Source organism: Rhinolophus sinicus, linkage group LG11, assembly GCF_036562045.2.
Source record: "Rhinolophus sinicus isolate RSC01 linkage group LG11, ASM3656204v1, whole genome shotgun sequence".
In the NCBI taxonomy this organism is placed as follows: Eukaryota; Metazoa; Chordata; class Mammalia; order Chiroptera; family Rhinolophidae; genus Rhinolophus; species Rhinolophus sinicus.
The window spans coordinates 5,346,399-5,360,586 of NC_133760.1; the positions used below are offsets into that span (position 1 = coordinate 5,346,399).

Consider the following 14,188-nt stretch of genomic DNA (forward strand, 5'->3'; position numbering starts at 1 on the left):
TTAAAGACACCTTCTTAATATATATTGTTGCTTCATTCACATGGAACTCATGACCAACAGCACCATCATTCGTGGCTGAAGGAAGCTCATCCAATACACGTATTTTCTCCACGAGCCACATTACAGCCTCCCTACGCTTAGGGACATTAGACAGCATTACGCACTATGCTTGGAAGGCATTTTGGACAATAAAACCATCAACAAAAATAACACAAAAACACAAAATATGTGGCACTAATAGACTGCACAAAGGACACCGATTTATAGTTTGTGCTGAAGTAAGAAGGCAGACCGTCACCTTGTTGGATCTCATTGAGTATGCGCTGGGCAACTCAAATTTTCCACCCTTCTATGAATAATCACAATGACCACAAATGCACCAGGAGTATTGGTTTGGACATTATGAATAAATGCAGTGTGTAGGGGAATTCACAAAATATAGAAACCGCCAGAGGGTAAGGGGGGTGGGGGGTGGGGGGTGGGAGATGAGGGTAAGGGGGATCGAATATATGGTGATGGAAGGAGAACTGACTCTGGGTGAAGAACACACAATGGGATTTATAGATGATGTAATACAGAATTGTACACCTGAAATCTATGTAATTTTACTAACAATTGTCACCCCAATAAATTTAATAAAAAAAATAAAAATAAAAATATAGAAACCACAAATGAGGATGTCCTGTACATATGGTCCCCAACTTATGGTTTGAATTATGATATTTTCAACTTCACAATGGTACAAAAGGCATACACATTCAATAGAAACGGTATTTCGAATTTTGATCATTTCCCAGGCTAACGATATAGAGAGTACAACACTCTCTAGTGATGCTGGGCAGAGGCTGTGAGCCTCAGCTCCCAGCCATGCGATCACGAGGGTAAACAGCTGACACTCCACAACGTACTGTGTTGCCAACGTTTTTTGGATGCTGCGTTTTGTTTTCTCATCCCTTCTGTCTACAAAACACCCATCTGTGTCTCCTGTTCTGGTAAGACGGGAAAGCAATGACTCTTGAGATGGAACTCAAGACAACTGCCCAGCATGAAGGCAACAGCCATCATTACATAACTTACATGAGGTATTCAACACATGTTATAGGTTTTGTGTTAGATGATTTCGCTCAACTGTAGGCTAATGTAAGCGTTCTGAGCATGTTTAAGGTAGGCTAGGCTAAGCTCTGGAGTTCAGTAGTTAGGTGTATTCAATTCATTTTTGACTCAGGAGATTTTCAACTTACAATGGGTTTATCGGGTCGTAACCTTAGGTAAGTTGAGAAGCATCTGCGTTGCTTGTGAGAGCTGCCACAAAGCGCACTGTAAGTGGGCAATGCTGCCCCCTAGAGTACGTATCAGGAATTTGTAGGGTTGGTTGGCATAATGATGGGGGCCACTGATGCAATGCGTGAGGTGTTTCTGGTGTCACGGAGAGTGGGCAGGTGGGGACCGGAAGCAGATGCCCTTTTGTACCACAAAGAATTGCCCATATCCTCTGTAACTTCTAAACGATCCATTGAACATTCACATTAATGAATGGCAAATAGTGGATTGTAATGATCTGAGACTAATCCTGGTTTACGTACGTATAAATACAAAAGTGTTTTGTTTTAATAAACAGTGAATTTTGCAGAAGGGGAGCCGCTGGTGTTGGTTCAGAATTTTATCAAGATTTGGTCAGCATTTTCGAACACTCTCGCCTCAGACAGCAAAGGTGCACGTGGCACTTAAGTGACCATATAACACTCTACATCAGACTGGATTTGTATCTGCTGTGTTTATGGTGATGTTACAGATCAGGGCAAGCACCCAGCTACCTCTGTTGGTTCTAGAACAGTTTTCACGATTTACGGACTGAAATGGACACTGATTTTGTTTTTTTTCACTTTCTCCATACCAGATCCTATTCCAAACACTTACGAAATAACTCATTTAACCTTCATAAAAACTCAGTAAGACAAGTCCTGCAATAGCATTTATACAGATGGGAAACTGAGTAAAATCCCCATTTGACAGATGGGGAAACCAAGGCACATTTTGGTAGTCAACTTGCCTAAGATCATCCAGCTCACAATCACAGGCCTGAGATTCAAACCCGAGCGGCCTGACTCTGAGGTCTGTATTCTTAACGGCTGTGCTTCCCTTTTCCTCTCTCTTTAAGAGTAAAATTCGAATGTAAATACCTACATATAGCACACATACAGAAAAGCATACAAATTTTAATACGTCTTGCTCAATGAGTCTTTGTAAATTGATCGCACCCGGGGAGCCGGGCCCTCGGACGCCCCCTGCTGGTTACTCTCTGAACACAGGCGAATTTCACAATCACTGGGTTCAGTAGAAGCCAGACACGAAAGTGCGCAAACTGGATGAGTTTGTACCAAATTCAAGAACAGGTGACATAAGTCCATGCTGTTAGACGCCGGAATAATGGTTACATTCAGGGGGTGCTGGTGATGGGAAGGGGTAAGAGGGGGCTTCTGGGTACTGGTTATGCGGGCATTCACTTGCGGAAGTCACTTTTTGGCGTCTATGCTACGCTTCTACGTGCTTACTTAGAAAAAGGGGGTGGTGGAGGGAGGGAGGAGTAGCCTTTTGGGATATTCCTGCCAAAAATGTGTAACCTGAGCCTAATCGCGAGGAAACACACCCAAGTTGGAGACAAAACAACTGGTCTGTAATCTTCAAAAGCGTCAAGGTCATGAACGATAAAGACTCAGGAACGGTTCCAGATGGATGGGGAGTAAAACGTGACGACTAAATGCAACGTGTGACCAGGGACTAGAGAAGTGTGTGAGTGTGTGTGTGTAATTTAATTATTTAATTATTTATTTATTTATTTATTTATTTATTTATTTATTTTTGCTTTAAAGGACATTTGATTGGGACAATTGGCATAAGGCCTGTGGGCGGAAAATGTTTTGTTATAAAGGACATTATTGGGATAACATGGTCTGTGGATTAGATAATAGTACTAATGGTGGCAATGTTAATTTCCTGATGAGGACACTGTGTTGTGGTTGTTAGAGAACATTCTTAAGAAATACACACTGACAGATTCAGGGGGGTAGTTGAATAATGCCCCTTCCCCCCAGGTGCCCATCTGAATTCCTGGGACCTGTGAAGGTTACCTCACAGAGCAAAATGAACTTTACAGATGTGAGTAAATTAATCTCCCATCGAAATTAACATAGATTGTCCAGGTGGGCTCTGAATGTAATCACAGAGGTCCTTACAAGAGGGAGGCCCAAGGGGAAGCCATTCGAGCAGAGGTTAGAGTGATGTTCTTTGAAGATGGAGGAAGGGCCATAAGCCCAGCATTGTGGGCAGCCTCTGGCAGCTGGAAAAGGTAAAAACCGAAAAAAAAACAGATTCTCCCCTGGAGCCTCCAGAAGGAGCCAGTTCTGCTGACACCCTGATTTTAGCCCAGTTAGACTGATTTTTAACTTCTGAGTCCCAAACTGTAAGAAAATAAATGTGTGTTGTTTTAAGCCACTGTGTTTGTGGTTATTCATGACAGTGGTCATAGGAAATTAACACAAAGGGTAAAAGGGGCACCTCGTCTACATCCTTAGTCTCAAACAGCTCAGAATAAGTAATTAGAAAGATAAAAGAAGATAAAACCAATGTGGCAACTGGGGAATCTGGGAGAAGAGCATGCGGCAATTTCCTGTACTCTTTTTGCAACTTTTCTGTAAATCTGAAATTATTCAAAATACAAAGATTAAAAATAAAATACCCTGAAAACAGAAAGATGGTATCACTGGCTTAATGGCTTCAAGAGGCCTTGCTCTGAGGGACACACAAGAAACCCACTAACAGAGGTGGCCTCCTGGGAGCCAGGGACACTTGAAGGTTTTTACATCTTTTATTGTTTTTGAATTTCATACCTTTTGAAATATAAGCCCCAATCCAGAAAAAAAATCACTGTTAAAAAAGGACCTGGGTTCTGGAATTAGTGAGATTATAGTGATGATTGCACAACCTTGTGACTACACTACAGACGACTACATTGTACACTTTACAATAGCAAATTTTACAATACGTGAATTCTAGCTCCAAAAACAAGGTCTTGGTATAGTTTGTAGGGCACGCTCGGTGTGCAACAAACATTATTTTTTCCTCTTTGTCTCCACTGAGATCATAACTGCTTGTGGGAAGTATCTGTTCCTTACTCATCTCCTAACCGTACATTCTACATACAGTAAGTGCTCTATAAATGTTTTCATGAATCAACTTTAGCTTGCCAGCTTTGGGGCAAGAATTCCTTCCATGATCCCCAATACTTCTGAGATTCAATCTAACTTCTTATCAGGGTCTTCAGTACCCTGTCCCCGACCCTCACACTCCTTCCAGCCCGGGATCCCCTCACTGACTCCAGCCACACCAGCCTCCTTTCAGCTCTTTGGTGCTGCCAGGCCTTTGCCCAGGCAGTTCCCTCCACCTAAATGCCTTTCCCGCACCACCCACGCCTGGTAAATTCCTGCTGGACCATCAGGGCTCAGCCAAGCCACGCCTCCTCCAGGGACTGCCCTGACCTTTCTCAGACCACATCAGAATCGGTGACATGCAGTCACGGCTCCAAGCACCTTCCATCCGTCACCCTTCCACAGACTGAACTTTAGTCCACTTGTGTAATTTGAGGCTACCTGGAGTGCTTTCGCAGATCACGGGCTAGTTCTGTGCTGGTCACTGTTAGTTTAGCCCAGCCTCACACACTCCATCATGTGTGGAACGAATTGATATATTAATGAATAAATGGCAAAGAGTTAACGAATGGGAGCCACATTAGTGAATGGCAGGAGTTTGCTGTGACCTTGAGCAATCTCGGCCTCCTGGGCCTTGGTTTCCAGGCCGCCCAACGGGAGGGAAGGGCTCAGCAGTCTCTGTTTCAGCCTGTCTGGGTTCAGGGTGACTTGTTGGACAGGGACAGTGAGAGCTCCGGAAATGCTGGGAGGTTCCTGCAGGGTGCCTCCCAAAAGCTAAATAAATAAGGACACCTCCTTATAGATGTACAATGACATCATCACCCCTAAAAAACTGAATGATCATTCATTCCTTAACATCAGCTCAGACCGGCCCAGAAGGAGTTCCTCATAGCCTTTAAAATGGCCTTTTACAGTTGGCTTAGGCACCTGTATTGGTGCCAAGCACCCGGATAAATATGACGCCTGAGGAGTTGGCAGTTAGTTCTCACGGGTGACTTCAGACCAGCAGATCGCAAGCAAGTCCACGCCTGCAGAGGCAGAGGCCTGGGGCTGGTGACGCCGATCCTGCTTCATGTGAATGGGAACCCATCTCCCTGTGGGTCAGGCTCCCAGCTCAACCTCTCAAGGTGGCATTTATGGTGCCAGTGCGGGCGGATGGAGGATGGAGGTCCTGCCTGGACTGGTCCCCACGCTTTCTGTCCTGCTGCCCTGGGCTGCCCGAGGGCAACCTAGAGGCACCCACCTGCCTTTCTGGGAAGGACCAGGGGCTGGCCTTCAAGTCACACTGGGTTCCACCACCTCCTCATCAGTGGGGGTGAGTCCCCAGACAGATGCCCCACTCCCCTGACAACAGAGGTCTCCTCTTTTGTCAAAAGGACAGTCTATGAAAACATGACTGGCTGGCTCCACACCTCATGGATGAAACACAAAATCAAACGATAATGAGACCCCATCCACCTACCACACCAGCAAAAGCCAGAAAAGCTCACAAGGATGGTTGCTGGCGAGCATCCCCAGGTGGGGAAACCGGCTCCAAGAGCATGGAAGGCGGAACGGAAAACTAGCGCCACCTTCTGGACGGCGACAAGGTTGATTCTCTACAATTTAAAAAAGTGGGGAAGGGAGAGGAAGGGATTAGAGGTGAAACCTAAAAAGCCACCAGTGCATATTTGTTGGATCTGGTGCCAGGTGCCCAGGGGGTGATTACCCTCTGCTCTCTAGTTGCATACGTGTTTGAAATGTCCTATAATAAAAAGATAAACATCAAAATCATTCAACAATAAAAAGGAATGAAGCATCATGCTGAGTGAAAGAACCCAGCCACAAAGGACCCCATATCAAATGATTCCATTTATAGGAAAGGTCCTGGATAGGCAAATCCATAGAGACAGGAAGCCTAACAGTGGTTGCCAGGCGCTGGCAGTGGAAACTGGCAGGTGATGGCAAAGGGATGCAAGTTATCTATCTCCTTGGGCCACTGAAAATGTCCTAAAATTGATGGTGGTGATGGATGCACAACTCTGTGAATATACTCAAAGCCACTGACTTGTACACTTTAAATGGGTGAATGGTTTGGTACGTAAATTATATCTCAATAAGCCTATTCAATTTTTTAAAAGCTGGATAAAAACAAAACTTGCACCTCTCCTTGGATTCCACCACTTCATTTCTGAGAATTAGGCCTATGGTTCTGCTCACACATGAGCACAAAGACCTATGTACAAGGATATTCGTGGCTTTTTCTTGGTGAGGGGGGCAGTCATTCCCGCAGCAGTGGGATGTAATCACCCTAAGGGTCTGTCTGCAAGGCAGGGATTGGTTAAAAGACTCCTAGTTCATCTAAACCATGAAGCCTAACCAGCCACAAAAAAACACACACTGAAGTTCACTCATATAGACCAAAACAGAATGATGGCCAAAATATACTGTTTGGTGGGAAAAGTGGGGGACAAAGCCCCCTAGCACTGTGTGATGAGCTAACCCCAGGGCCACTTGGGACCCGATGTAGGGCCTGATGTGCCAGATGTGTTTCACCTGCTAGTTGGTGTATCTCGGATGGTCCTGGGAGGAAGGTCAGGAGGTGGGGTCCACCTCAAGCTCCTGCTGTGCAGGAATTTCTAAATTAGTAGAGAAATATCTTAATATTTTAATCACCAGTATAGCTGAAGAATACCTCTCTTTATAGAAAAAATAATGTGTGTCTTTTCTTACTCACCTAAACTATTTCTAGAAGGAAACACAGGAAGCTTAACAGTGGGAAACTAGGGCAGGGCGGCAGGGGGTGGCCATTAGGAGACTTGGTTTTCCCAGTAGGACCTTTGGACATATTCACATTATGTCACTACATGCCATCCGTTGCACTGGGAGGGTTACCTGAGGTGACATGTGTCAGGAGGCCAGGCGGGAACTAAGGGGCCAGGCCGGGAGGCCCAGGCCTCTGCCGCAGCTACCATCTGAATTTGTTTGCCAGCTGCCCAGCGAGGAGAGTGGAGACAGGCAGGCGGGGGAGTTACGCAACTGTGGTTGGGAAATCCAGCAGGAGAAACTTGGGACCCTGTGTCAATACACCCAAGGAGGCCAGCCTGTTTGCAGCCTGGGTAGATAGCCAAGCTGGCACTTGGTTTGCTGCCCTCCCGGGGCTGCCTGCAGCACCAGGGGCCAGAGGAGAATGAGTGTGGCCTGGCCCCGCTCAGCCCTGGACCAGTGAAAAAATCATAATTGACCCAAACAACAAAACTTGAGCTTCTGCAAAAAAGCCTAAGGTCCACCTCTATGTGCTTGTTATAGGCAAATCGTATCCCTCCCCCCAAAAGGTATGTTGATGTCCTAACCCTCAAGACCTCTCAGAATGTGACCTTATTTGGGTTGTGAGCCATGTCAAACGGAACTATTTAAGTTAAGAGGAGGTTGCACTAGAGTAGGGTGCACCCCTAATCCAGTGTGACGGGTGTCCTTATAACAAGTGGAAATTGGACACACAGACGTGCACACAGGAGAACGCCAAGTGAAGATGAAGATAGAGATCGGGTGATGCTTCTACAAGCCAAGGAACATGGAAGGTTGCCAGGAAACCACCAGAAGCTAGGGAAGAGGCAGGGAACAGATTCTCCCAGGACCCGCCAACCCTGACAACACCTCCATCTCAGACTTCTGGTCTCCAGAACTGGGAGACAACCAATTTCTGCTGTTTGAGAGACTCGGTTTGCAGTGCTTTATTAGGGCAGCCCTAGTTTATGAATATAGTACTGCAACAGGACTACTGTCAAAACAAGCTGGTGAAAAGGTCAAGGGGCCAACCAGCATAACACAGGGTAATGACCTGAGTATTTCACACCAGGGCCACCTGGCTAGGACCAACACCTTCTTCCCTGCACCCTCACCTCAGCCTCCTCCAGACCTCCAGTCCATCCTCCACATGACCCAGAGCTGCCTCTGCCCTGCTCCCAGCTCTCTGTGGCTCCCCAGCAACCCCAGGACAAAATCCCAGCCTCTCAGGCTGGCGTTTGAGGCCCTGCCTGCCTGTGCAGCAACTTCCTTCACTTCCCTCCGTCATACACTAGACCGGAGTTTCAATTCCTCGAATATGCCGTGCCTTTCCTGCCTCAGGGCCTTTGCACAGGCTGTTCCCCCTGCCTGGAATGCTCTTCCCCTGATATCACCAATGCTCACTCACTGAGCTTCTCCAGGCCTTTGTTGAAACATCACCAACTCAGTGGGCCCTTCTAAATTACCTACTTAAAACGGTACCCTCCTCCCTCCTCCATTCCTTGTTCTATTTTTCTCCCTGGCACTCATCGCCTTCTCATAGACCACAGAATTCTTTACTTATCTGGACGGTGGTTCTCGTTTAGTCAATCTCCCTTAAGCAGGGACACTTGTTGGTTTCATTCCCTGCTGTGGCTCCAGTGCCCCCACACAGTAGTTTCTTAATAAACACTTGAGCAAATAAACCAAGGAGTGAATGACCACATCCCCTGCCTGCCTGTGCAGTGCCTACCCCTACACTTCTTGGGGACTTGGAGCTCACTCACAGGTAATTTCCTCATGGGTGAATCCCAGGACCCGCAGGGACTCCAGGGTCTCCTGGAAGAGCTCCCGTTCCTGGCCGGGGGAGGACGCTGGCCCGTTGGTCAGGAAGCGGTAGTTGGAGCATGGTTCCAGAAGGAGGTCGGCTGCAGGGGTAATGAGCAGAGGCCAAGGTCAAGGGCAAGTTGTGGAGTCAGACTGACATATTGGCTTTCTCAGTGGCCACCCGAGATGAGTCACTACCCCTGGGGGGACCATGGTCTCCTCCTCTGTTAAATGAGTGAGGATCTTTTTCTCACCGTTTCTGTGGGAGGACGGGGCATGGAGTGGGTGCTTAGCACATATTAGACCTTTCTCTTTCCTCCTTCCACAGAGATTCTCAAGTTCCAGAATTGCCCAGAGCAGGCAGGAGCCGCTGGTCGGCAGAAGCAATAGGCCCGAGGGTGACCAAGTTAGCAGAAGCCATGGGCCAGCAGGGGCCAGCAGGGGTCAGCAGCAGAGGGCATGGGGGTTCAGAAGCCACCCTGAGAGGGAGCCTGGATGACAAGGGGCCAGGAGGCGGCCCAGCGGGCAGGAAGAGTGTGGAGCAGGAGACAGGAGGAACCTCAGGCAGGAGCGTGGCAGCAGGAGCCAGAGTGAAGGGGAGCGGGAGGCAGCAGGCGCCATGAAGCCGCACAGACCAGCACCACAGGGACCCACGAGGCAGCGGGAGCCGCGGCAAAGCTGGAGTCACACACGCTGGAGTAAGCACAAGAGAAGTAAGTGAGTGTGAACAGGAGCCACGTGGCTATGTAGCCAGCGTGATCAAGATCCAGAAGACGGCAGGACCAGAGGGCAGCAGAATCTGCCCGGCAGCACGAGCTTGGGGTGGGGGAGTGGCCGGATTCTCTTTTTGGCAAAAGTTGTGAGGCGGCAGAAGCAGGGCCAGCGGGATCCAGGAGATGACAGAATCCACTACCCGGCAGGGTCCTGACATACAGCAGGTGCTTGAAAACACCAGTGCGTCCCGTTTCCTCCTCCCTGGAGACCCAGAGAAGCCAGGAGGTAGCTCAAGCTACGGGGTGGGGGGAAGGAGTGGCCCCGCCCACTGCCCCTGAGCAGCAACACTGACCCTTGAGCTGCTCTCCTGCACCTCCCAGCAGCTGGTAGAAGATGTGGAAGCTGCACTCGTCCTTGGCCTGGCGGATGGCCCGCGACTTCTCCAGCAGGTCTGGGCAGAGGTGAGTCAAGGTGCCACCAAAGAGGGGAGTAGATTCCACTCAGCCCCCTCGGTCCATTCTGCCCCCCTGCTATCCATAGCACTCCATAAAGCAGTGGAGTCCTTCACAGCCCAGGCCGGTGACCTTGCCACTAACTGAACAAGTGGTCTCGAGCATGTCACTTAAACCCTAGTGCTTCAGTTTCCTCATCTGTGCAAGGGGCTTGATAGTAACACCCACCAATGAGTTGCTGTGAGGGTAAATGAGTTGTAGTAAGAATATCACCTGCCATCATTACCTTCCCAGCCTCAGTTTCCCCTACATGAATATTAGGGTTATTAGATTGTCCTTTCTAGGAAAATCACATGGCTCGTTCACACACTAAAAATCGGTGAGACACCTTAGAGTAAATAAAATACCCAATGACTCGTTTAGCTTCCGCGCCCCACACTCATGGACCACCGAGAACATATTTTGCATAATAGTCATAACACAGAGCCTTGCCCAAGATCGGCTGCAAACCGAGGTCCACTGACTTAAAGCCCTGGGGTTACTAACCTGCTGGGGACATGGGGAGAAGCAGGAAGAGGGGGGTCCCACAAGGCAAGGTGGGGTGGGGGAAACACACACAACTGTATGACCCTGGGTGCCAAGAGCCCTGAGCCTCAGTTTCCTCTTCTGTTAAATGGAATGATAACAGCATCTGCCTGGTGGCGTTAGAGAGAGGAGGAGCTGAGCTAACACATAGACAGCTCTCAGGATGGCACCACGGGCATCGTAAACACTCAAGACATGTTGGTCACGCTGACACTGATGCCCAGGAGCCAGGCTGAGCCCCAGACCCATCTGATTGGCCTAGGGGTGGCACCTGCCCCATGAGCATCAATCCACAGGCTGTTCACTGACCCCCACACAGAGACAGTTGGGACCTCAGAGCTGTGCCTAGAGGGGGCAACCACAACGGCCTGGCGAGTATGGATGGGAGAAAGTCCGCATTTGGAAGCAGGCGGAGAACATGAGTGTGAGGATAAAGAGACTGCAGGAACCACACGGTCGGAGGCGGCACGGGATGGCAGCATGGATGGGGCAAGAAGGGTTGGGAGCGATAAGAACCCGTGTCGGCAGGAGCCATGACACAGAGAAGAAATGGGCCTTGGGGACTGTGGGAAGCTGGTCGCTGCAAGGGGACACGAGATGTCTCAACCTTCCCCAGATTACGGAAGACAGTAAGCTTATCAGACACCCCTGAGGCCAGAGCTAAGGGTTATTATTAATATTGTTAACATTATGATCAATAGTTATTAGTCAATAATATTAACATTGATAAGGACATTGTTAATTTACTCCAATCATTAATTTCTAATACCGGACCTTGTTCTTGAGTGCTTACCATGTGGCCGTGCTAAGAATTTGATTCATGTTGCCCTCTAGACCCTTGTAGGATAGGTTCTATCTATGATCTGACCCCTTCTACAGAGGGGAAACAGAGGCACAGAGAGGACACATCACGTGCCAAGGTCCCACAGCCTCATGGTGGCAGAGTTGGATTGGCGCCCAGGTCAGTGTGATTTGTTGGCCATTCTTAGATCTGCAGTCCAGGAGCTCCTGTTTTATCTTTGTAAATTCCTACGGAGCTTGCATGCCGCCTGTCAGAACGGGGTGGACACAGCAGGCCTGAGACTGCCTGCTCGCCAGGCTGCCCTTGACTGGTGTCTGGGAACCTGGATTTCAAGAGGGGCTCCCTGCGCCTAAACTGTCTGTACAAAACACCATGGTTTCTACTGAACACCTGCTTTCTTTCCTTCAGGGAGTCTGGAATGTTGGAATGTTCCAGGCAGGGGGTGATAGACATGACCAGCCCTCAATAAAAACCCCGGGCGCCAAGTGTCTGACGTGCTCCCCGGTACACACGATATGTTGTCACAACTCAGTGTTAGGGGAATTAGCATGTCCTGTGTGGCTCCACGGGGAGAGGACACTGGATGCTGCACTGACCTCCCCCACACTTCGCCCGATGCGCCTTTGCTGGCTGTGCTCCGTGTCCTTTCCTTGTGATAAATCATGGTCGAGTCCTGAGAGTCTTAGTGAATCACTGAAACTGGAGGTGGTCCTAGGGACCCCCGACCCACCACCCCACAGCGAGGCTGTGCTGACCTTCTCATAAGAGCAGCGGAAGCTCCCAGCCCACTTCCCTCCACGTAGGGATGCTACGTCTCTCCCTCCCCAAGGTTCTGTGATCTTTCTTCTACAGAGGGGGAAACTGAGGCACAGTGACTGAGTAGCAGGAAGCCAGGTTCCCTGAGTGTGTGGATGCCTGTTTCCCACAAGTGGTGAGCCCAAGAGCCCCCCTCTTCAGCCACCACCCTTGCCCCTCAGGCACCCTCCAGGTCATGAAGGATACAGGTCTCGATGTTGGCACCCACGATGTATCCGGCAACGTCAAAGTTGATGCGGATGAATTTGCCCTAGGAGGGGAGAGGCGAGGCTGGAGCTCAGGGTCCTCTGCTTCCCAAGGGGCTGACGGGCACCCCCAACCCACACTCACCCCTCCCAGAACCAGGGCAGCCTCTTCACTTTCTCTCGTTCTCCACCTGAACCCCACCTCAATCATGGGGCCCACGGGGTGGGGGGGCTCCCTGGGGAATCCAAGGTCCAGGCCCCTTTGACTTCTTTCCTCAGGACCCAGGTCCCCAGCCCCTCCTCCCTCAGACCCAGGAGCCCAGGTCCCCAACCCCTCCTCCCTCAGACCCAGGAGTCCAGGCCCCCAGTCTCTCCTCCCTCAGACCCAGGAGTCCTGGCCCCCCGGCCCCTCCTCCCTCAGACCCAGGAGTCCAGGCGCCCAGTCCCTCCTCCCTCAGACACACCTCTTGCCTTCCCCCACCACCCTTCTACATGCCCAGCTGCTGTTTGGCTGACATATAGCCAGGAACCGCCCACACCCAGCACTCACAAATCGAGAGGAGTTGTCATTCTTCACCGTCTTGGCGTTGCCAAAGGCCTCCAGGATGGGGTTGGCCTGGAGAAGCTGCCGCTCCAGCTCACCCTGGGGTTGGGAGATAGCACCTCAGTGAGAACCAGGGCTGGAGGTCGGGGTCTGTGTTATAGCTGGCTGAGTGTGTGTGTGTGCGTGCGTGTGTGTGTCTGCGTGTGTGCTGCTTTCCCACATTTGGGTCTTGCCCTTCAGTCTATTGTGAAGGGAACAAGGAAACATCCTCAAGATACATTGTTAAGAGGAAATAAAGCAAAACAAAACAAAGAAACCAAACTGCAGAACAATATCTACAATGTGATCCCATTGATAATAAAATAAATTGAGGAAAAACATTACCAAATGAGACTCACATTTCTACAGGTATATATACATGTTTGGAAACATTTAGAGAAAGGTCTGCAAGGATACACATCAACTGTCAACGGTGTAAGCCACTCCAAGGAAGGGGGACTCAGAGGAGGAAAGAGGAATTTCATTTTATCTGATTTTTGTTGTTGTTGTTACAGTGAATATGTACTCATGTATTACTTATGAAATTAAGGAAATATCCATACTATCTATGTAAAGTGTTTAAAACTGGCACATCACAGGCATTCAAGAAAGAGTAATTTCCTTCCCCAACCAGGCTACTCCGTGGGTAGGGATCTTACTCTGAATTTCCCCACAGCCACCTTGGTGCCAGAGCCAGAATGGTAGGAGGTGCTCAATAAATGGCAAGCCCTTTCCCCTCCTTTCTAGCCAGGCTCTCTAGAGCATTGACTATTTCTTTAAGTTTCCTGTAAGCCCTCAGAGACTAGCCTGAGCTGGGGATATACAGTAGGCCTGCAATAAATGGCAGTGTGGGTCTCTGGGTTGTGTGAATTCACAGTGTCTGTGGGTCCCATCTTACATATTTAGCTCATCAGCAATAAATGGTAGTTTTGGTCTCTGGGTTATTTCATGTTGGTATGTGTGGCCAGTCTGCACACACACAGTAGAGCTAACCTAAGTGGCAGTGCAGGCTGGATCTATACACACATAGTAGAACCACACTAAATGACAGCATGGGCCCTGGGTGTGTGTATGCACTAGGGCTGCCATAAACAGTGGGCCCTGTGTGTACACAGTAGGGATGCATTAAATGACAGCACAGGGCCCTATGTGCACATAGTAAGGCTGCCATAAATGGCTGTGTGGCTCCCTGGCAGGTGTGACCATCAGTGCCGTGGGCCCTGTCTGCCAGGAAGACTGCGGGTTGGGGTGACATGGGTGGCATGAGGGGCAGC

The 14,188-nt window shown here is 49.3% G+C and overlaps 1 protein-coding gene across 11 annotated transcripts in view; it reads right to left on the reverse strand.

Moving 5' to 3' along the window:
* MYH14 (myosin heavy chain 14) overlaps positions 1-14,188 on the reverse strand; it is a 91,727-nt gene that overhangs the window by 56,605 nt on the left and 20,934 nt on the right. For all 11 annotated transcript variants that reach the window (XM_074315444.1, XM_074315443.1, XM_074315441.1 and 8 more), the window contains 4 exons: positions 12,882-12,974; positions 12,333-12,396; positions 9,844-9,942; positions 8,738-8,878 (listed from right to left, as the gene is read on the reverse strand). In XM_074315444.1, the coding sequence (XP_074171545.1) occupies positions 8,738-8,878; positions 9,844-9,942; positions 12,333-12,396; positions 12,882-12,974 (397 nt within the window). The remainder of the gene's footprint in view (positions 1-8,737; positions 8,879-9,843; positions 9,943-12,332; positions 12,397-12,881; positions 12,975-14,188) is intronic.